The sequence below is a fragment of the Erythranthe guttata genome, chromosome 11 (genome assembly GCF_056151865.1).
Source record: "Erythranthe guttata isolate IM_541 chromosome 11, IM_541, whole genome shotgun sequence".
NCBI classification, from domain to species: domain Eukaryota; kingdom Viridiplantae; phylum Streptophyta; class Magnoliopsida; order Lamiales; family Phrymaceae; genus Erythranthe; species Erythranthe guttata.
Window position 1 is genome coordinate 1,852,495 of NC_142543.1, and position 21,963 is coordinate 1,874,457.

Below are 21,963 nucleotides of genomic sequence, written 5' to 3' on the forward strand. Positions count from 1 at the left end.
TACTTAATTATTTATGCAAATTTATTTATTATTTTTTTAATTATTCAATATTTTTTACCTTATAAATAATTTTTTAAATATATATATATATATATATATATATATATATTACGATAGCATTTTATTTTAATGAAGGAACTCGTAGGCAATCTGTATGTGCACTTATACTAAAATTTACTAGTCTATCATAAGAGTGTTCACTCGGTCGGTAAATAGACCGAACCGAACGGAAAATTCGGTACGTGTTTGGTTCGGTATTCGATAGTGAAATTCGGTATTCAGTACTCGTATACGGCATTGATGTCCGGTATACTGTACCGAATATCGAACTATTTAATAAATATTTATTTTTGGGTAAAATTCACTTTACCTCCTTGTACTTTGGTTGAATATCACTTTACCCCCCTTGTACTCTTAATTACATCGATTTGTCTCCTTGTACTTTGGTTCGATATCACTTTACCCCTTCTATTCTCAATTGCATCGATTTGCCCCCTTATACTTTGTCTGGATATCACTTTACCCCCTTCTACTCTCAATTGCATCGATTTGCCCCATGTACTTGAAAAATTGTCTCAATGTGGCCATCGCCGTTAGTTTTCAGACATTTGACCTTAACACCGTTTGATCTAAGTTTGAAATTTACAAAAAAACCACCCCTCCCAGTTTAAATAATTATTAATAAAAAAATAAAAAAAAAATTATGGCTGGCGTCGTGGACTATGTTTTCTTGCCGTCTTGAATTTTTTATTATTTTAACTTTTGTTTTTTATTTTTTTATTTTTTTTTTTTTTTTTTATAATTATTTAAACTGGAGGGGTGACATTTTAGTAATTTTCAGACTTAAATTAAATGGTATTAAGGTCAAATTTCTGAAAACTAACGGCGAGGGCCACATTGAGACAATTTTTCAAGTACATGGGGGCAAATCGATGCAATTGAGAGTAGAAGAGAGTAAAGTGATATCGAACCAAGTACAAGGGGGCAAATCGATGAATTGAGAGTAGAAGGGGGTAAGTGATATCGAATCAAAGTACAAGGGGGCAAATCGATGCAATTAAGAGTACAAGGAGGTAAAGTGATATACAGCTAAAGTACAAGGGGGAAAAGTGGAATTTACCCTTATATTTTTCTTCTATTTTAAATTATTTAAGGTTATAACAAATTTAAAATACTTTTAGATTGATAATTTTTTCCATTATTTACAAATTAGCCTCTATTGATAATTACTTTTTGTTTTTAGGGCCAATTATTGAAATTTGAATGTCAAATTCAATAATTAATTAGTTTAAATATATTTTTTTCACATTTTTATATATTAATAAAAATTGGTTTTACCAGTACCAAACCCAAATGGGCAAATTAATTCGATAAAAAAACACACCAATCGGAATAGTTCGGTTCACTAAACGGTACAAATTTCCCTGAGTACCAAATAATGCAATAGCAACTTGAACTGCACAGTAGAACAACAAAGTAACCTCAACACTATGATTTTACACTTAGAAACACCTTATAATAAGTAATAAATATATACACATTCTAATTCACAGCAAATTGTTTCTGATACATTCATCAATCAAAACACACACACACACACAAAAAAAAAATTAAAATTTAGAAAAATAATAAAAAATTCTACAAATTTGATGAAATTTGAAACTCACACCTAATTCATGCTTTACAAGCATTGCCATTCTTCACCGATTTAAGCCCCGATAACAGCTTTAACACCTCTTGCATCGAAGGTCTCTCGAACGGCCTACTTCTCGTGCAGAGCAGAACAACTTCAATAACCGAATTCACCTCCTCTTTGGACGAATTATCAGCAACTTCTCTTACGAAACTATCTCGTTTATTTTTCTCCATAATCTCCGATGCACTCGCCACTCTACCGTTTGATAAAATCTCGAGTACGAGTTCACCAAAATTGTATACATCCATGCACAGCTCATCCTTTATCAATGGTGCTCCAAATCCACCTGTTCACACACACACACACACACACACACACACACAAAGCAAATCTTGAATATCTTTAACTAAAGTTAGCTAACCAAAAAAATAAAATGATTAAAGCATTCTTGATTTTTTTACCTCTCTCCTTTGTACTCTTTACTAGTAGTGGGCTTTGACTCGGTTCCGCAATTGAATGGAGCCCGTATTCAGCCAAACGGGGCTCCGTTTTTTCATCGAAAAGTACGTTTTTAGCCTCGAGATTTCCATGTGGGATAGCTGGGTAACAGCCATGGTGAAGAAAGCAAAGTGCCTTAGCAACTCCAATTACTATTCTACAGTTACTCCCCCACTCTCTCCTAATCGTGATCGTCTCCGCTAAACTCCCGTTGGGCAAATATTCGTACAACAAATACGCAAAACGGTTGTTATAGCAAACTCCCAACAATCTCGTCAAATTCTCGTGCCTCACATTTCCAATCCTCATAAAATTTTGCAGCCTAATTTCCGTTTCGTTCGAGCCCCACTCGATTTTCTTGATCGAAACAGTGATTCCTGTCGGTAAAACCACTTTACCGAACGAGTCTTGTTCCGTATAATTAAAGCTCCTCAACACATCCTTTGCTGTAAACTGAGGAAGTCCACTAAAAGAAATCATTTTCCATTGGCCTTTGTTGCTTCTTCTTCTCAAGTGAAGTATTACGAAAACCGAACCCGTTACAAATAGAATCGTGACAGCACATAGTACGAGAATCCAAGCTAGCTTCTGTGCTCTTCGGCTTCCTATTTCCAATTCACTCGAAATCCCGTTTTTGCAAGGCCTGAGAGGGGGCCCACACAGCTTCGGATTACCCAAAAACGCGGTTATATCCATTTTTTCGAAAGTCTTGCTCGAAGGAATCGGGCCTGAGATATCGTTGTATGACACATTGAGGAGTTTCAAGCTAGGTGAATTTCCGAAAACGCCCTCGATCGGACCGAAGAAGCCATTGTGTGAAATGTCTAATTCGGTAAGTACGGGCAGGGTAGCCAGCTCCACAGGTATCGAGCCATTCAAGTTGTTTTCAGCTAAGTCCATTTTCAAGAGCTGCTTACAGTTAGACACGGTTAACGGGATTCCTCCGATTAAGTTGTTGGTTCTCAATTCAAGAACCGAAACCGATTTGCAGGGCTCGAAAGGAGGAATATTCCCCGATATGCCGCAAGATTCCATCGAAAAGTTGCGAAGATTAGGCAAAGACCATGTCTTCAACGGTATTTCTCCTCCGAGTTCTTGATTATCGGACACGTTGAAGTACTCGAGAAACGAGGCTTGAGCAATATCGGAGGGGATTCCTCCGGTGAACTTGTTTCTCGAAAGATCCACATACGAAATAAACGGGAGATTCGAAAATCGCAGAGAAATCTTGCCGGAAATTGAATTATCCTCGATGCGGAGGCGAATGAGCGACGAACAATTGGAGAGGGAGGGAGATAGCCCACCAGTGAAATTGTTCGAAAACAGGATTAATTTGAGTAAACCCCCACCGGAGCATATCTCCGGTGGGATATTACCGGAGAAAAAATTTGTCGAAACGTCGACGTGTTGGAGTTTAGAGTTTCTGCCTAAATTCTGTGGGAGTGAACCGGTGAAGTAATTGTTCCATATAAGGAGAGTATCGAGATTTGGGAGGTTGGCTATGGATTGAGGTACAGGGCCGGACAATTCATTGTACATCAAACTCAGTAGTGTTAAATTTGTTAGCTCCGAGAAACTTTCCGGGATTTCGCCGGAGATGAGGTTGTCGGAGAGATCTAAGCTTTTGAGGGTGGAGATTTTGCTGAGCTCCGGCGGGAGTTTTCCGGTGAGTTGGTTTTTGAAGAGGAAGAGCGATTCGAGTTTCGTGAGGTTGCTGAGCTGTTTAGGGATTTGGCCGGAGATGTTTGCGTCGGCGATATCGAGGTACTGGAGATTGCTCATATTACCGAATTGCCACGGGATATCGCCCTCGTAGGAGTTGTAGCCGATCTCCATGTGTGAGAGAAATCTCAGATTCCCCAGCTCCGGCGGTATTGCGCCGCCGAGGAAATTCCCGGCGAGGTGGATGAACTCGAGCGATTTGAACGAGCCGTACTCCGGCGGAATTGGACCGCTGAAGTAGCTTCCGGCGAAATTCAGCACTTTGAGAGACTCCACCTGAGACACGTCGGCCGGTAGGTTTCCGGCGAAGCTGTTGCTGAACGCGTCGAGAACGACCAAACTCCGGAGCCGTGGAATCCCACTCGGAAAACCCCCGGAGAAATTGTTCCTACTGATGTCTAACGATTCCAGGTTAGTGAGGTTGAAAACACCGGCGGGAAGTTGGCCGGAAAACGAGTTATGACTCAGATTGAGATCGACGAGATCGGAAAACAAACCGAACTGCTTCCCAGATAACGAGCCGCCGAGATTCTTCATCGACAGGTCTAAACCGACGAATTTGGAGGAATTGTCACCGCACCGAATCCCGGTCCAAGAACACGCGCGGATTTCGCCGGCCGGCCGATCAGCTCCAGAAGCCGAAGAAATTACCCAGTCATTTAAACTATTGGAACCGTCTACAAATTCGAATTTTAAGCTCAAGAGTGCATAGGATATAGGATCCGTGCCCCCGCCGCCGCCGCCGGCGGCGGCGGCGGCGGAGGCGGCCATGAGTAGAAAGAAGTAAAAGGGGCGAAGGAGAATCTTCTCCATTGAAACTGTGTGTGTGTGTGTGTGTGTATCACCTTATTGATGCATGGGGACTGTAAAAGAAAGATGGAATCGAGAAAATAATTGGATTTGCTTTTTGGTAGAGAGAGAAAAGAGGAGAGAGAGAGAGAGAGAGAGAGAGAGAGGAGAGGAGAGAGAGAGCCCTGTTGATTTAACTAACCAGCAATGAAATGTTTGCCATTATTAATTAATTAATTAAAATAATGATTTAAAACAAATAAATAAATTGGGGGGTGATTTAGAGGGATTATGAGAAAAAGGGGTAAGATTTGTAAATTGCTTTATAATGAGATATGCCTTTTGTGTAAATGAAGCCTTGAAAAAATACAAAAGTTTTCAGTCTTCCATAATGGCTACTATTCATGCACTGATGTTGACCAGTCTTCAACCTATTTTCTTGGTTTATTTATGTACTATTTTGTTTATGTGTGTTTTACTTAATTAAGTGTGTTAATTCTTATATCAAGAAATAATTAATGTATAGAAAAGAAAAAAAAACAATATATTATTGTATATTTATAGTTAGATGTCATTTTATCTTGGGCATATTACAAATAAGCCCATCAGTGGGAACTTATTCATAAAGAGATCCAGACAATATTCTCCTTTACCAATAAGTCCACACATGGTCCAGATTTATGTAAAGGACTAAAATAACCCCTCTTACTTTTATATGCTCCAATTTCATCCTTAACTTAATTTAACTTCAATTTGACCCCAAATTTCACAAATTATTCAATTTTGACCCAAAACTTTTTTTTTTTCACAAAATTTTCTTTTTCAAAAACTTTTTTTTTCCCGCCGGATTCCGGCGTTGACCGGCGGTCAACGCCGGTCTCCGGCGTTGACTTTTTTTTTTTTTTTTTTTTTTTTTTTTTTTTTTTTTTCTTCCGGAATTTTTTTTCCGGATTCCGGCGTTGACCGGCGGTCAACGCCGGTCTCCGGCGTTGACTTTTAATTTTTTTTTTTTTTTTTTTTCTTCCGGATTTTTTTTCCGGATTCCGGCGTTGACTTTTATTTTTTTTTTTTTTTTACTTTTTTTTTCTTTTCTTCCGGATTTTTTTTCCGGATTCCGGCGTTGACCGGCGGTAAACACCGGTCTCCGGCGTTGACTTTTTTTTATTTTATTTTTTTTTTAATTTTTTTTTCTGTAACTTTTTTTTCCGTTTAAACAACAATATTGCTTTGAATGACAGTAATATTAACTATATTACTGTTAAACACAGTAAAAATAACTAAACTATAGTTTAACACAGTGATATTGCTATATTAATCTCTAGCACATTAATATTAACACAACAAAATTCATTATTATTGTATAATAAAGTAATATTACTATGTTGTCCGTTCAACAAATGTAAACAAAATAAAAAAAACCAAAAGAATTAATATTACTGTGAGTGACAGTAATATTACTATAGCAACAGTAATATTACTATAGCAACAGTAATATTACAATAGTAGACAGTAATATTATTACGTTACTCCGTGAATAACTCAAACAAACAAAATATCCAAACAAAAGAATAATATTGATGTGGTTGACAGGAATATTACTATAACAAACAGTAATATTACCGTCAACCACAGTAATATTATTGTGTTTACAGTAATATTACAATAATAGACAGTAATATTAATACAAACACCACAAAAAAATAATAATATTGATGTTGTTGACAGTAATATTATTGTGTTTACAGTTATTTTACTGTCAACGACAGTAATATAATTACGTTGACTTGTCAACAAATCAAAAAAAAATAAAAAAAAATAATAATAAATAAAAAAATATAATATTGCATTAATTTACTGTCAACGGCAACACAATTACATAAATGTAATGTCAACGGCAGTACAATTACGTTAATTAACTATCATTGACAGTATAATTACGTTAATTTACTGTCAGTGACAGCACAATTACGGTCAACGTTTAGCGGCGGACGTGGAAAAACAAAACAAATCAAACAAAACAAAACAAAAAACTTAAAAAAACACTAAAAAAAGAGACCGCCGGAAACCGGCGAAAAAATCCGGAAGAAAAGAAAAGAAAAAAAAAAAGAAAAAAGCAAAAAAAAAAAAAAAAAAAAAAAAAGTCAACGCCGGAGACCGGCGTTGACCGCCGGTCAACGCTGGAAACCGGCGAAAAAATCCGGAAGAAAGAAAAAAAAAAAAAAAAAAAATTAAAAAAGTCAACGCCGGAGACCGGCGTTGACCGCCGGTCAACGCCGGAATCCGGCGGCAAAAAAAAGTTTTTGAAAAAAAAAATATTTTTTGAAAAAAAAAAAAATTTTGGGTCAAAATTTAATAATTTGTGAAATTTGGGGTCAAATTGAGATTAAATTAAGTTAAGGATGAAATTGGAGCATATTAAATTATACTCCAAAAAAAAGTCAAAATTGAATTTTTGTGGTCAAAATTGAACTTTTATGGACAAAATTGATTAATTTGGATTACAATTAAGAATTGGGTATAAATGGTTGAGGGTAATATTGGGATATACATGAATGTTTCCTTTAGTTATAATAAATATTAAAGGGATGAGCTTATTGGTAAAAGAGATATGTCCCCTAAACCTAGAATAATAAACATGCTTGGTTGGGGACTTTTGCATAAAAATCCCTTTTATCTTTCACCTAATACCTGATACGGTATTTCCCTTATAAATTTTGAGATTTCGAACAACGACGATCTTAGTGAAATAGGCAATTACATTGTGGCATCAAGATACCAAATCACATCAAAATCCAATTTAAGCCCCCACCAAGAAAAGATGAAAAAAAAATAATGAAAAATTAGATATATATACACATGTTTAAAGCTTAAAAGCTAAAGAATTAATAATTAATTTCGAATCTATAATTTGGTACATAAAACGTTAAAGTATTGTGAATTGGGCCATGTCAGATAAGATTGTTTAATTTTACAAGATGTTGACATTTCATTTTTTTTATTCAAGTGCACCATCACAATCACCAATAACTTTGAAATCAATTCTTGGAACCATTATATTGCCTCCACAATTTAAATATATTAACGCCAATTATAAATTCAACAAAATGTATTGTTGGTAAATATATATGTTAGAATTTATTTCGTGCATATATAAATTATTTGTGTCAGATTCAGTTTTCCGTTACTGTTGCGTGAAGTGTTGCAACAGTTCGTGAAACAGTTCGTAAAAACAGAAATAAACGAGACACAAATTTAATGTGGTTCGGATACAATTGTACCCTACATCCACGGGGACCTGCAAATAAAATTTACTAATTTTTAGTTTTACGAATACAATAGTAGGACTTAATCAAAATACAAAGACTCCCTCTTTGTTGACGCCGTTCTTGTATACTACGCTGAATTATAAATCTTCAATTTTGCAGCACGTCCCTTGCTCCGCACGGTTGAACTCCCTTCAACGCAGAATCCCTCAGTCGGCGGATCGATCTCCTCCCGAGATCTGTTTAAGCCCCTCTCCCGAAGAACCGATCTTCTTTTTGTATAGAAGAAGCAAACTTGTGATACTCCTTGAATCTTGGTGTCTTCACCACAAAGCCTTGAAGCCGATATATTTTCTATGAAAATCACGTATCACTATTGAGCAATAAAAACGAGAGCAAATAATATTTTCTCTGTGAATTTTTCTCTCGATAAAAAAGACGCTGGAACAACGACAAAGAAAAGAGAAATATTTTTCTCTCCAAAAAAGCCTAGCCGTATTATGTTCCTGCTTCTCCTTTTATAGTTCGGGAAAACTCATGTATTAGGTTTCAAAAAATAGGAGACGTATAAGAGTCCATGCCTTATTAAAAGATATTGAATAAGAGTCCATGCCTTATTAAAATATTGTCATCCTAATCTAATGGGAATTTCCATGTAAAAAAACTACCAATTAATGACAATAAAATATAAAATATAATTATGGAAATCTTTTCTTTCTTGAAAAATCATACGCACAAGAACTATTGGATAGTGTTGTTCCACAAAAACTCTTTTTAATTAATAAAATAGTTTCCTATATAAAAGAAACAATTAATGACAAATTAAAGAATTTAAGTAAACGAGGAGACTTCCCTTTTGTGTTTCACGGTACGTAGGACTTGTTGCACAAGTCTTTACTCATCCCTCGTTTATTAGAATCCAATTAGATTCTAACAATATAGAATTCGCAATTGAGTCGGGCCTATTCGAAGCCCGATAGCTCGACCCAATTATATTTAACTTATTTTATTAAATCAGATTCATTTATGAGCTAAGTTTGAGTCTACTATAGATCAATCCGAATAAGGCCCAAGTAAAGAGTCTAATGTATTTTTTTTATTCATATTAATTACATTAGAATTAAACATTTGCAATGTTAAACTTCGTTTGTTTTAACGAACAAACAAACTATAGTTTTCATTTTATTTGAAAATGATGTAATTGTTCCATATAAACCCGATATAAACTCAAAATCCGAAAAAATTGTTAAAGCCGAACTTAAGCTTATAGTATATGAGATCGAATCAACTCAAACTCAACTTACACGGCCCAACACGCTATAAATAAATAATTGTTAATAGTTACTGTAAATTATTCAATAAAAAAATTACTAAGCACTGTATATATAATATAAATTTTATCTCAAAAAAGATAAAAAATTCTATCATATTTTTTAATTAATAACTGATAATTTAAATATAAATAATATTTATTCCGATTTGTGGATAACATAGAAGAGGCATTTGCATTTATTTTTGTCCTTGTATAATTGCTAAAAAAACAAGTTATGTTCAGAAGTGAGTATTTATGAAGTCCTTTCATCTGCAATTATATTTATTGTATTTGTGGCATTAAATACTGTCACAGGGTTTTTACTGCTGTACCCATGACAGCACTACACCACTCTTATTGGTGCTTATAATTTTACCATTTTACCCTTCTACCATTTTACTTAACTTATTTTCAAATTAAAGTATTGTCATTAATAAATTGCATGAATGTTCAGAAATAAATAAATAAATTAATGACATGATATTCTTTCTCTGATAATTTATTTTATAATAAATGAAATACTTTAATTTAATTTTTTATGTTGTGATGAAACCACATGTATAGTATTTTTTGCTTTATGTTAAAGTTTTAATAGTAGTAGAAAATTGATTTATTTAATGTGGTAGTAAATGACAAAGTTTTCTTTCTAAGGCTGTCAGATTTTTGAAATTACACAGCCTACGTGGACTCCAAAAAACATTTTTCTGCACAATTTTTCTTTTATAAGAATTCATGCAAAAAATGCAGCTTTTGAAAATCATCATATTGTTCCAATTTAATCTAGTGGTGAAATTAGACCAATCCAAAATTAAATTGCTAATCTAAACTTGTAACCAAACAAGAGTTCAATTAAAAAAATATGATGTTAATTATTCCCTCCGTTCCTTTATAATTGTCGTTTTTAGCTTGTGCACAAGGATTAAGGATCTCAATAAATGTTGTTTAATTTTAGAAAAATATATGTTTTTATACTAAAATGCCCTTGCCAATAATTAATGTGAGAGAGTGTTGGAGATAGTTAATAAGGATAAAATTGATAATTACACAATTAATGCAGTATTGGAAATGTAAAGTGACAGATAATATGAAACAAAAATAATGTTAAAAAAAGAAAGTTATTGTGAAACAGATGGAGCAGTAATTTGTATTGATTCTTGATTAGTGATTACTAGCATTTAGTTATTATATATACACATTATTGACTTGACACCACCTCTAATAATATTTAATTTAAAAATTATAAATCTTAAAAATTACTAATAAAGGACGTGCATGCATAGGGATTTGTGAAATTATTAATTAATAACTAAACCCCACTTTGAAGAGGACACGTCTTTTTAGGGGTAAAAGTGGAATTGAAATTGGACTAGGGAAAGTTTTGGGTAATTACAAAGAGTGAAATCATCAGTTTTTTTATAATTACATCCACATCCTTGTATTTTGTAGATTTATTATATTAGCACCCTTTTGTAGGAGATTTATGTAAAAAATCTACAAACTTCAGGCGGCTGAATGTAATTTCTCAAAAAAAAAAGGTTTTTTTTTTCTTAATTATACTTTTCGTCGGTGGTTGTAATTTACCCGTTTTATGTTGACGGTCAAAAAGATGTTTAATAATCCTAATCATATAAGATTTGTAATTTCAAATTTAAGTGGTCAGATTCTTAATTTGAGAAACATATAAAATAGTGGTTTTGGGAAATGTTTCTCCTTAAAAATTAATCTTTTAATGAAAAAAAATAAAAAAAATTGTTAATTTAAATTCAAAGACTTGAAAAATTGCCAATAAAAGGTGTCATCTTCTGTTCTTGAGTGCCGTTGAAGTTAAGTAAGATTAAAGATATCTGCAATTTCAATCAAATCCTTAATTATTTAACAAAATTGGGGGTAAATTAGTCTTTTATGATGCCGGAAATATGGGGTGATTATATTATTAGTGGCACAGCAATCAATGAGACAATCAACAAGCAAAACGATAATCAACAGTCAATCATAAGTAAAAGTAATAAATAAAAAATAAAAATAAATACCAAGACTTTGCAAGTGGGGATAAGTAATTATTTAATTAATTAATTAATTAATATTTAAAATACTATATATGACTCACTTTTTACTTGCCCCCATTGACAAAAAAGGAAGGAATGGAAAATACCAACACACAAACTGACAAACAGAACCAAGTTTGGATTCTTTGATTGAAAACAAAGCTATTTAGCATTCGTTTGCTTACTTATATTGGATTATGTGAGTCGTCTATACAGCTACTTAACAAAATTAAGTTACTATATTAAGGATAAAATTGTAATTTTTCTTTTTAATTATCCTCAATAATATTAATCGAAGGAGGATGGGTAATACTAATTTTATGGAATAGTAATATTTAATTGCGGACTTCTACTTTTAGTAAGGGTTTAAGCGACGTTGAATTTTACCAACAAAACATCTTATTAACTCCTACTATTTAGCCAATCTAAATAATAGTAGCAAGCAAACAAGACCTTAATAAACTATTTGGATGATTAAAAATTGAATTCAAGAGTGGAAAAGTGGACAAAACGGATCAAAATTTGAACGAGAACTTTTGGTCACCTATAATACAAAATCATAAAATTTCGAATTAAAATCGGCATAATTCGGCCAAAAATCGGATTGGAATCTAATATGTATTCTAGTTTTTCGAAAATTGGATATAAAACACTCGCAAAAATTGAAAATTTTCTAATCAAAATCGACGGAATACAAATTTTTTGTACCAATTTTCATCCCTAATTCGCACTATCTGATATTCTACAGTTTTTCCCCTAAACATGTTGAAAATGAGTAGAGCTGGAAAATAAAAATTTTCCATATTCGACGGAGGAATAAAAAATTCTAGTATCTTACAGAATATAACGAGAGCCATCATCGAATCCTCCGTTAGAGCTGTTCTTTCTCCGCTTCACCCAAAAGAAAAGTAGAAAACTGCTTCTACAGCTCCTGTTAGAACAGCCCACAACTTTGTACACACAAAAAACCCGAATATTTCCATATATACAAAAAAATATGTCACGAGTTTCATGACATAATAATTCAAGCACCTATCAAAGAATGCTTTCTCACCGAATAGCTATACATAACTTCCGAGCGAATATATCCCGTTTGTCTATCTCTCTCTCTCTCTCTACATCTATGCATTCTCTCTCTCACATGTGATGGACAAATCCAAGTTGAACAATGAAAACCGATTCAGTTTATATTGATCAAAACAAAATAAAATGTTTCAGACTAAATCGAACCTCATACTTCCAAGGCTACAGCAGAATCAAGCTGTACTCGACTTAGTCTAACGGTTCCAAGAATGTATTCTGGGAGTTCTGCCTCTTCTCTTCCCTGTAACATAAGGAACGGCCGATTAATTCCTTGTGTCTAATATTGATTTTAGAAAAGTACAAAGATTTGTAGTATCAGTTAATTGATTGTTAAGGTAAAAAAAAATTAAATAAGGGGATAAAAGAATAATATACGAACCTCTATAACAATGGAAAGATCAACAACAAGACTTGTAACATATCCAAGGACAAGACTGATAACACCCCTTGCTACAGATGATGAACCGATATCGACATCAATCTGCACGAATAATTATTAATTATTAGTCGATGAAATCCAAAGAATCAATCAAATTAAAGCAACAGTTGAAACATATAATTCCATATAAAAGACACCGATATACAATAAAACGGCAGCACCAACGAAGTTAGGATCTGACCTCCAGAAAGTTGTCTTGTCTGAGGTACTTGCAAGTTACTGCTTTTCCGAGCAGGCAAGCTTTTGTTCCAACTGCACGTTTCACCATCCAGTACCCCTGTTTAAGAAAAAAACAATTTTAAACGATAATAAGATAGTCAAAATTAGCGCCTAAAAGTCAAATATTCACGAGATCGGCAAACAGTGTGTTACCTCAACAATGCTTGGAATGAGTTTGAATCTTGAATCACGAAACATGTCGGTGCCATCAATGAATTTACCCAATAACGAGTTCTTGCTTACTGGCCTGTCTGAAGCATAATACAGAACTAGACTGTAGTTTGGTCTTGCTGGTACCTGATACAGTTATATCAGCATAAATTTTCTCTTTTGAACATCTCTGAACGAAACACAAAGGCGAAACTAAACAGTTTCATAAGAATCTAGAAGAAATTTCAGTATTCTGCAAATAAAATACACACTGCTTGTTTTGCTAGAAGGTTCCATAACGAAGTAGCAACGAACGTGTCTAGTCACAAAGCCCAGTAGCACAGTGTTGCCACGTTTCAATTTTTTGGAACAAACATTTGCAGACTTATTTTATGGTCCTGAACAAGACTAGTAATGTGAAACATAGTGGCTTAGTTAGTTACTACTGTATTCAAGAATTTCTTTTGTGGTTTCTAGATGATAAGTTTGCTGAAGTAAAACCACAACAAAAAAAAAATGGTTGCCATGATAATAGATGGCATAACGAAATTTACACATAAGCACTCAGAATATTAAGCATAATTATGTAAAATTCCTCATGATACTCAAAACGAGGAGCTATAATAGTCACATGCAAACCTCAAGATTGATGACAAGGATGAACGGAAGCTTTTTTCCTGCGGCACTCTGCAATTAGAAATGACATTAGAGAGAAAACGCTATAGTATATAGACGCAGTCAAACCAATTAGAAAATATCATCTATGGCTACGCGATAGTGTTCACGAAATGCATCCGTCGTGCAACCAAAGATTACGAATTGTTTGTAGCAAAGAACATATAGTACAGGGATATTGGATAATGATAGGATTTTGTGGTCGCATCAAACGTTGCAAAGTCATATTAGCATTACCTGAACAAGGTTTTTAGGATGCAATGCAACCTTTGAGACACATTCTTCCACCTTGAACCAGTCAACTGCTATGAGTTTGAGAAGAGGTTCTCCACCTTTGACCTGAAAGGGGATCAAGTAATACAATAGTTTGATCAAATTAGATTGCTAAACTGAAGTTTGGAACTCAAGTAATAATGGAACTCTCGAGTCTCGACTAGAGTGGAAACCCAGAATTACTGAAATTTATTCAGAAAGTGGATTGAAAAACAAGAATAACTTAAGTCTAAAATTTGATGCAGGATAACAGAACTACAGCGTTTAAAAAAAATTTAGAAAAAAATAGAAAAAATAAATAAATAAAATTGCCTCTAATAAACGTACCTTCATGCTATCTTTCAAGTATGTCTTCCCTCTAATCATGAATCCAGAACCATCCGGAGACGACCAACAATTCTTATCAGCTTCATCCTTTGCTCTCCTCATGGACCCATTAAACTGACTTAAATCGAGATTTATAGGAGGTATGGTTGTATCTAACTCATTCGAGTCTGGTGCTGTATCAGATGGATAAAAAGAATCTTTTTAGAATAATCTAAAGGATTCCTAACTAAGAGAGGTAAATGTAGCTGCCTTCAAAATGAGAGATACTGGAGAGAAAAGTACCTGAAGTGCGTTTTAGAGTTAAACTTGCTATGGCCCATGATATATTCTTCAGCTTCATCTTCTTTTCCTGACGAATAAAACAAAAGTTAAAAAAAATATCGTGCATAAGTCTAGAAGTAAATAACTCAGACAATGAGCGTAAACCTGAGGAACTTCTTTTCCATTCTCACTATCTTCATCTTCTGAAGATGAGGATGAATCATCAGCAATTGCATCGTAGAACTCTTCTGCAGGTTCTGCATCCTCAAATTCACTGATTGGTCCAGAATGATCCGATACATTTGATTGGACTATTGTGGTTGAAGACTCGGACGTAATTGCAGGATTTGCTGCAACGTATTCCTTCAGCCCTGGACAAATCATGTAGCATGTGAACATCATTACTTTCTAATTGTGTAAAATAGGTCTATTTTTTTAACAAACCTGATACTTGACTGAGCAATGCATATGGAACAGTATTTTCGAACTTCTGGCAGTGCTTGTTCCTCCAATTAAACCATCCTTTGAGATTTATCTCTAGAGTTTGCGTGACTAGACATTTGGGACTACTTAACGAGGAAGATTTGCTTAAATTACTAATCTCCCACGTTGAAGCTACAGACCAAAAGAAAGAAAGAAAAAAGTTACAACAGTCTACAGGGTTCATAACTTCCAAATACGGATTCTGGTTAGAAAGGCAGTCGTTGACAAACATTAACTCAAAATGAAAAGGCATGAAAAACTTAGTAAGAGATTAATTATTAAACGCAGGATATTGTGGTGGGAGTAAATTTAGTATTTAATAGGAAGCCATATCATTCCCACCTTCAGAAATCTTAATGCCCGAGAAATTATAAGTGTATACTTCTTAGATTTAATCATTGAAATAAAGCAAACCTTCTCCACCTAAAACTGAAACATGTAAAATTTGTGGTGGAGACTGGATAAAATTTAGAAGGAGAATTTTGACTTGCCCAAACCATCACTAAATATACTACGATATTATGGACTGGTCTCCTATCAGTTGTTTCTTCTTCAATTTAACATAAAGAAATGCTAATTTGAAATTGAAGCTCTTATTCAGCAGTAAATCTTACGGTTAATTTTTGTACGCTTATAGCCAGATTTTGGAAGCCGCGTCTTGTGTACACAAGGAAACTGCAGAATTGCTGCATTGGTAAGAGTATATCAAACAGTCAATCACAAAGAACTGCCAGTTTCAATCATAAGAGTGAATAAACTTATCCACCTTAATATTTGCATTGAGGAATACATTCATTAACTACTAAATGTAGGCACAGAGAAGTTAAAATAAATGTGGATTCTTACTGTAGGTTCCATCTTGTCCGCGAAACCATTGTCTTGAAAAGACGAAGTCCCTTTTCGAATGCCACCTGCATAAAAGAAAATCATGCCAGTGATGGTAAAAAATATAGAATAAACATATCCTCCTTTTCTTTTTACAAGCAGTCACAAAAACAAAATTAATAATAAAAAATAATGCATATTCAGAGCGTGCTTGGTCCACAAGGCTCCCACTATTGCACGGTCTGTGAAGGTTTATATCAACGCAGTTTCAGCCTTACAAGGAGAGCCTGTACTTGCACCATAATTCACTATCTACCTTTTAGCACCAAAAGATAATATACCATGAAAGTTATTGAAACAACAACTTACCAAGTTAGGTAACGTGGATCAAATGTCCCATACACAACATCATAGTGTCCATTTATAGAATCAATCAACTCCAAGTTACTTGTCAAAGTATCCCACCTGTAAAAGAGCCGTTAGATGTTTCAGTTGTAAGAGCGTGTCCCAAGAATAAATGGCTGACCGACCAACTCACTCATATCGGCTGTGTCTCTCAGGATTCAGCACAACTTCAAATACAGTATCTGCACTCGCTTCAACAACACCAACAGCTTTGACCAGTATGCCTTTACCATTCTACAGAACAAGGAAAGTTCATCAAATAACTTCCAATTGGTAAAATAAAATGTCATATTTCTTTCATGAGGCTTTCAGACAATGTTTATGGGAAATCACAAGAATCACCACAAAGAAAACGAAAATTCTTGATTTTGTCAAAATACATCATAATAGTAAAAAAAATGAAAAAACCAGAATTGTAATTTTGATCAATGAACTACCTTTGAGCTAGCCACATCTTCGAATATTCTCACACCTGAAACCCAGAAGGATGTCAAAACAAAAATATATTATTACTCATCTTACTCCAACTAAACAAAAACTTTTGGAAACAAAAAGCGCGGTATCACAAAGCAAAAATCTTGTGCGTAAGCCAATGATTATATGATATCCTTTTGACATGCTGTTATCAACTGAGGCATGCCTCCCTTTTCATTAAATTTTCAGATGACTATGATTTACAAAAGGAAAAAAGCAGAAGAAAAAAATTCACCGTTGACTGTGCGCACACATCTCCATTCATGTGCTTCAACAACATCACCACTATCTGCATCAAGATATTCGTTCAATCTACTATTTGCACCTAAGCCTGAGGCTTTGCGCAAAAGCGTTTCCGGCCCTATAAACAAGACCATACAACATATCAGAAAGCAAGAATTTGAGAATTTCTCCCTGGAATATGTAAACAACGAAACACGGAGCTCAGGGAGAACTAAAAACCATAAGAAGTTGAGGTGTAATGGAAAAAACAAATATTAGCATACAGAACGCGCAACACTTTACATACTTAACATAATTTCATTTTTAGAGCATAAAACATCAAGGTAAAAGAATTATATAATCTCTGAAAACAGTTTTGATCACAAAGTTTTGACAAATTTACAACAAAAAATCTCAGGGTCCCAAAAAAGAGAGTTTGCTGGACTACGAACTACATAAAAAAAGAAGTTAAAAGCAACCAAACTTTCGGCCAGAAAACTTAATTCTTTCAACTGATAATGATAAACAATTACCACCACCCTCGTGAAATGCTTTGTAACTAGACCACATATTACTCCCGCGCATAATAACAGCAAAGGAAACTTAAGAGAATAAGCAAAAAAACACAAAAACAAATATGTTACACGTTTATCTACCCATACGTAATTATAAACCAGTATTCCTTCAGTTGTAGAGTCATTAGCAGACTAGCAGTAAAGGGTCAAGAATCACAAATAACATTATATTTTACCCATAAGACACTTGTTAGATTGTCAATCACAAAAAGCTAACTCACCTTGTCCTATCTTTATTAGCTTTTTCAAACCATGTGCGTAACGCCGTACTCTCGGCCGATGTCCCTCCAGGTCAATCCTTCAACAAAAAGATATAGCAATACTAATCTCAGACTCTTCATATTATGCAATATGAAGTTCATTATTTAAAAGAAATTTGTCTGTTGAACAAACTTCTCAATGAATAAAATTAAACTTAGCTTCTTTTATTTGTTATATACAAAAAATAACTAATTGAGAATTAGAACATACTCATCCTCCATGCTTAGCTTGTTTCTCACACTAGCACCTCTTGAAAGCTCGTACTCTACCTACAATTGCATGATAAACATGAAGATATTAAAGCAATAAAAAAATAGTCAAATGAATGGATCAATTCCTTCGGAGATGTTAACTTGGTAAGTAATTACTGCTTCAAAAATAAGAATGGACTGCTCAGACAAATTACATGGTTAAAAACCATTGCCACCACCGTCGACCATGAATAGAGCTTAATATAAAAAAAAATTCTAAAAAAAGTGCATAGATCATAAAACCATTTAATCAATGTTGTTGAACGACTCATTATTTGCAAGTCAAATACTAGTAAATTAAGACAATATGCAAGTGATGGTGCCCAGTATAACATTAAAGCACTGAATATAAGATGGTTTTTTACATCAAAGGAAGAAAAATGAATACTGCATAAAATGGTTTTTCATCTTTTGTCATTTTCTCTTGTACCTGTTGTCGAGCGTGATCAAATGCTTCCATCCATTTCCGCGCATCACCAGCAGTAGCACAAGCAATCTTGCAGCAATTAAGATAGTTGTTCAATATGAGAAACCTAAAGCATGTGACTACTTCGTGTCTATCAACGTAAAAGCATAAAAAGTTCCGACAGCATATCGAGCAAAATTACCAAATACTTAGTTAAAGGTCTTTGCACTTCAGCCAATAATGCTACTTAATATAGGAAATTTAATGAAACTTCTTGATCTTAATTTTTTTCTGAACATAGTTTTGCAATTTATGAGTCATTTGCTATATCTTCAAGAAGCAACAAGTTCTTTCAGCAGGAGTTAGAAACTATACACAACCAGAAAACAGATTTAAGTTTGGAACATTAAAGAAAAATAAGGATCGTTCCAATGTTTGTTATTTCTCACAATTTCTAGTAAGAAACGCCATCAGCCCCCAACCAAAACTTAGTTCGTAAACTCTGTACATTGTCCAATAAGGAAAAAGAAAAAAAAAATGGGGCAGAAAAATAAATGTTCCACATACTCAATAGACATGTGCATTTTTCATTAATCTGAACAAATTAAAAATCAAACTAGTAGCAAAAACATTGGCAGACTATCGAAGTACTTCACCATCTCATTCAAATAAAGTTTCAATTTCATTGAAAGATCAAATACGAAAAAAAGATAATCACTTACTTCTCCCTTCTTTGTTTCATCCAAACGATTGTAGAACCTTAGCACATAAACATCCTACAAAATGACCACCCAATATTCAGAAAGAAACCAAAAAAAATTTCTCTGAAACATCTTATGCCTTCCAAGTACTTGAAATAACAAATTAAATACAAGAGCGAAAATATACGACGGAAAGCACAGAATGAATTGAAGCGGTCCAAATACAAAATTTGATAAATAGAGTTGGAAAAGCTTCAAGATATTTAAAGAGTAATTGCAGATGCCTTACTCCGTGGTTCACTTTCCGGCGACCCAATTCCTCCACCATAAGTGTATGCCCTATGGCACCCCTTCGAATTGGTTTCTGCAATTAAAATATATCCAGAGTCATTTAATGTGATCGATGTTGCATTAAGAGATAAAAATTATGAATACTAGATGGATTGCAGGTAAACGACAGATGGTCTAGCCATTAAATGATAGCTGATAATAAGTGAATGTCAATACTATATTGACAACTCTGTGATTTCCAAAACCTCTATTCTCGTCAAGTTAATCAATCATGAAGAACTACATGCAGCACATAAACTGAATATGAGCCGAAATTCAAAGATGGTGGGAGAATACATTTTCTATATACACCAGATACACAGAGCAATATAGTTTCCTAGCTCAAGTTGTTTCCAATTATTACGCGCCATGACTTACATCAAACCCTCTAAGTAATTAGACAGCAAATCGATGCTAAATACCACATGCTGTTCAAAATGTTTGAGAAGCTGTAACTATTGAATTCATGTCTCAAGAAAATAATCATATCAGAGCGACAAAGTCCAGCCCTAATGTTCTTTCCCTCTTCGTTTCTTTCGTTTAACTCTAATGTTTCCACACTTCACGTTTCTTTCGTTTAACTCTAATAGTTCCACAATTCACAAGTCCAGCTCCATTAATCTGGCCTAAGCCAAATAATCTCTGCTTCCATTGGCCAAGTTTTTCAATGAAATATATAAACAATAATTTCGGGGTAATAAGGTATCAATTTATAAAACCATCAAGCATCGGTACCAAATTCAAAAACTTAAATAAAATTCTTCCGAATGAAGAACCAAAACAAAGGAGAAAAACACAGTTACGTACAATGCCGGGGTTCTCGTGCGGGTCGCGTTTATACATCTCCACATGCTTGCCGCGGATGCATAGGAATCGGAAGTGGCAATAATCATGGCCAATCGAATTGACACCGAGATGGTAGACCCAGCCGGAAAACTCCAGCCTCTCGCGGTGGCTGCTGGTGCTTCTGATGCTGGTGTCGCCGCCGTTCTCCTTGATCGTCGAATTACCGCTCGGCGGCAATCTCTCTACAGAGACAGTCTCCGACAAAACACTCTCCACCGAGGCTCCGTCGCTCACCACCTTGTTCAATATCGAAGCCGAAGCCATTCTCGAGAATCTCAAGATCTGCCGGCTTCTCGGGCCTCTGTAGAGAGAGAAAGTAGAGAGAGAGAGAATAATGGTGGGTTGAGAGGGACGAGCGAATTGAATTAAATTGAAATTTACGCCGACGTGGTCTGTGTGTGTAATGTGTGTGTGATGTGTGTGAATAGTCAAACGGGAAAGGAAAGGGCAAAAAGGTAAATTATGACTAATTAAGGAATTTTTCTCTTTGCATGTAACAACTTGGCAATGAGTCCCTTTCTTGTCCTCCTCCCTTAATTAATTCTTATTATTGTAAGTATGTGTATTTTTTTTTTACATATATATATATATATAACCTCTATAAATTAATAGAGTTGCAACTAACAAAAATTTATTAATTTAGGAATATATTAATTTATCGAACTAATAGTTTAAGTACATTTTTACTAAGTAGGACATAAATAAATTATTATTTAATTGAGGTTATTAATTTATTGAGGGTTTATTGTATATAAAATTATTTTATGAACTTTAAAGAAAATCTTCCATCACGTTTCAAAGATTAATGTAATAAGGAAGTACGTCAGTTACTACTCCCTCCGTTTCTAAATGGTGTTTTTACTTTTGCACGAGTCTTAAGAATTTTGATAAATGTGTCTTGATTTTAGAAAAATAGATATTGTTAGACTAAGATACCTGTGTTTACCAATTAATGTTGAGTAAATGTTAAACAGATAATATGGACAAATTGAAAAAATATGTAATTGATATTGTATTGGAGTTCTAAAGTGACACATAATATGAAATAAAAGAATTTCTTTAGAGGGACAAATATTTATAATAATAGTTATAACCCGGACAACTTCATCTATAACTTTAAAGATAAAACTATTAAATTATTACAAAAACTTGTGTTAAACAAATATTCATTATAATATAAATTATTCTTTAACATGATTTTAGAAGGTGTATGTATATATGTCGGTAAGAATGTGGTGCCCCACTAAATGAACAGCTAAACCCCAGTCATTTATATTTTAAATTTATTTTTAATAATATAATAATTGACTCGTGAGTTGTTAGTTGTGGTGAGTGATGACTTGTGGTCATTGTAGGGATCTTTCAACAATAAAGTAATTACAACTCCATAAAGAATTGTTCTAAAGTCAAAATTAAATTATTTAATCTTAAGCGACTAATAAAATATCACGAATTAAATTTTATTTTTTATTATGAATAGTCTAATAAAGTG

The 21,963-nt window shown here is 34.0% G+C and overlaps 2 protein-coding genes across 3 annotated transcripts; both read right to left on the reverse strand.

The window, feature by feature from the left end:
• Window positions 1–1,494: 1,494 nt before the first annotated feature.
• Window positions 1,495–4,885, reverse strand: LOC105964181 (uncharacterized). Its single transcript, XM_012988708.2, has 2 exons — window positions 2,098–4,885; window positions 1,495–1,982 (listed from the first exon to the last, which is right to left on the reverse strand). The coding sequence occupies exons 1-2, from the start codon at window positions 4,667–4,669 to the stop codon at window positions 1,675–1,677; spliced, it is 2,880 nt and encodes a 959-aa protein (XP_012844162.2). The 5' UTR covers window positions 4,670–4,885; the 3' UTR covers window positions 1,495–1,674.
• Window positions 4,886–11,910: 7,025 nt separating this feature from the next.
• Window positions 11,911–20,975, reverse strand: LOC105964182 (ENHANCED DISEASE RESISTANCE protein (DUF1336)). 2 transcript variants are annotated; one of them, XR_016034314.1, is made up of 23 exons: window positions 20,433–20,974; window positions 19,585–19,659; window positions 19,317–19,370; window positions 18,619–18,684; window positions 18,148–18,206; window positions 17,898–17,974; window positions 17,115–17,240; window positions 16,843–16,877; window positions 16,539–16,639; window positions 16,370–16,465; window positions 16,022–16,086; window positions 15,790–15,861; window positions 15,137–15,307; window positions 14,858–15,063; window positions 14,714–14,780; window positions 14,432–14,604; window positions 14,069–14,170; window positions 13,796–13,843; window positions 13,160–13,303; window positions 12,969–13,064; window positions 12,728–12,829; window positions 12,214–12,589; window positions 11,911–12,142 (listed from the first exon to the last, which is right to left on the reverse strand). XR_016034314.1 is itself a non-coding variant. In XM_012988709.2 (22 exons), the coding sequence occupies exons 1-22, from the start codon at window positions 20,733–20,735 to the stop codon at window positions 12,497–12,499; spliced, it is 2,331 nt and encodes a 776-aa protein (XP_012844163.2). In that variant the 5' UTR covers window positions 20,736–20,975; the 3' UTR covers window positions 11,911–12,496. The 2 variants fall into 2 exon arrangements, 1 of the variants encoding a protein (XP_012844163.2); XM_012988709.2 differs by having other exon boundaries at window positions 11,911–12,589; window positions 20,433–20,975.
• Between the last annotated feature and the right edge of the window lie 988 nt (window positions 20,976–21,963).

Excerpts from the sequence above, each read along its gene's own strand:
- LOC105964181 (XM_012988708.2), bottom strand. The coding sequence starts at position 4,669 with ATGGAGAAGATTCTCCTTCGCCCCTTTTACTTCTTTCTACTCATGGCC. Across the intron at positions 1,983-2,097 it reads AAAGAGTACAAAGGAGAGAG|GTGGATTTGGAGCACCATTG; the intron begins GTAAAAAAATCA and ends GTGTGTGAACAG.
- LOC105964182 (XM_012988709.2), bottom strand. The coding sequence starts at position 20,735 with ATGGCTTCGGCTTCGATATTGAACAAGGTGGTGAGCGACGGAGCCTCG. Across the intron at positions 15,064-15,136 it reads ATTGCTCAGTCAAGTATCAG|GGCTGAAGGAATACGTTGCA; the intron begins GTTTGTTAAAAA and ends TGATTTGTCCAG. Across the intron at positions 13,304-13,795 it reads TCCTTGTCATCAATCTTGAG|GTACCAGCAAGACCAAACTA; the intron begins GTTTGCATGTGA and ends TAACTGTATCAG.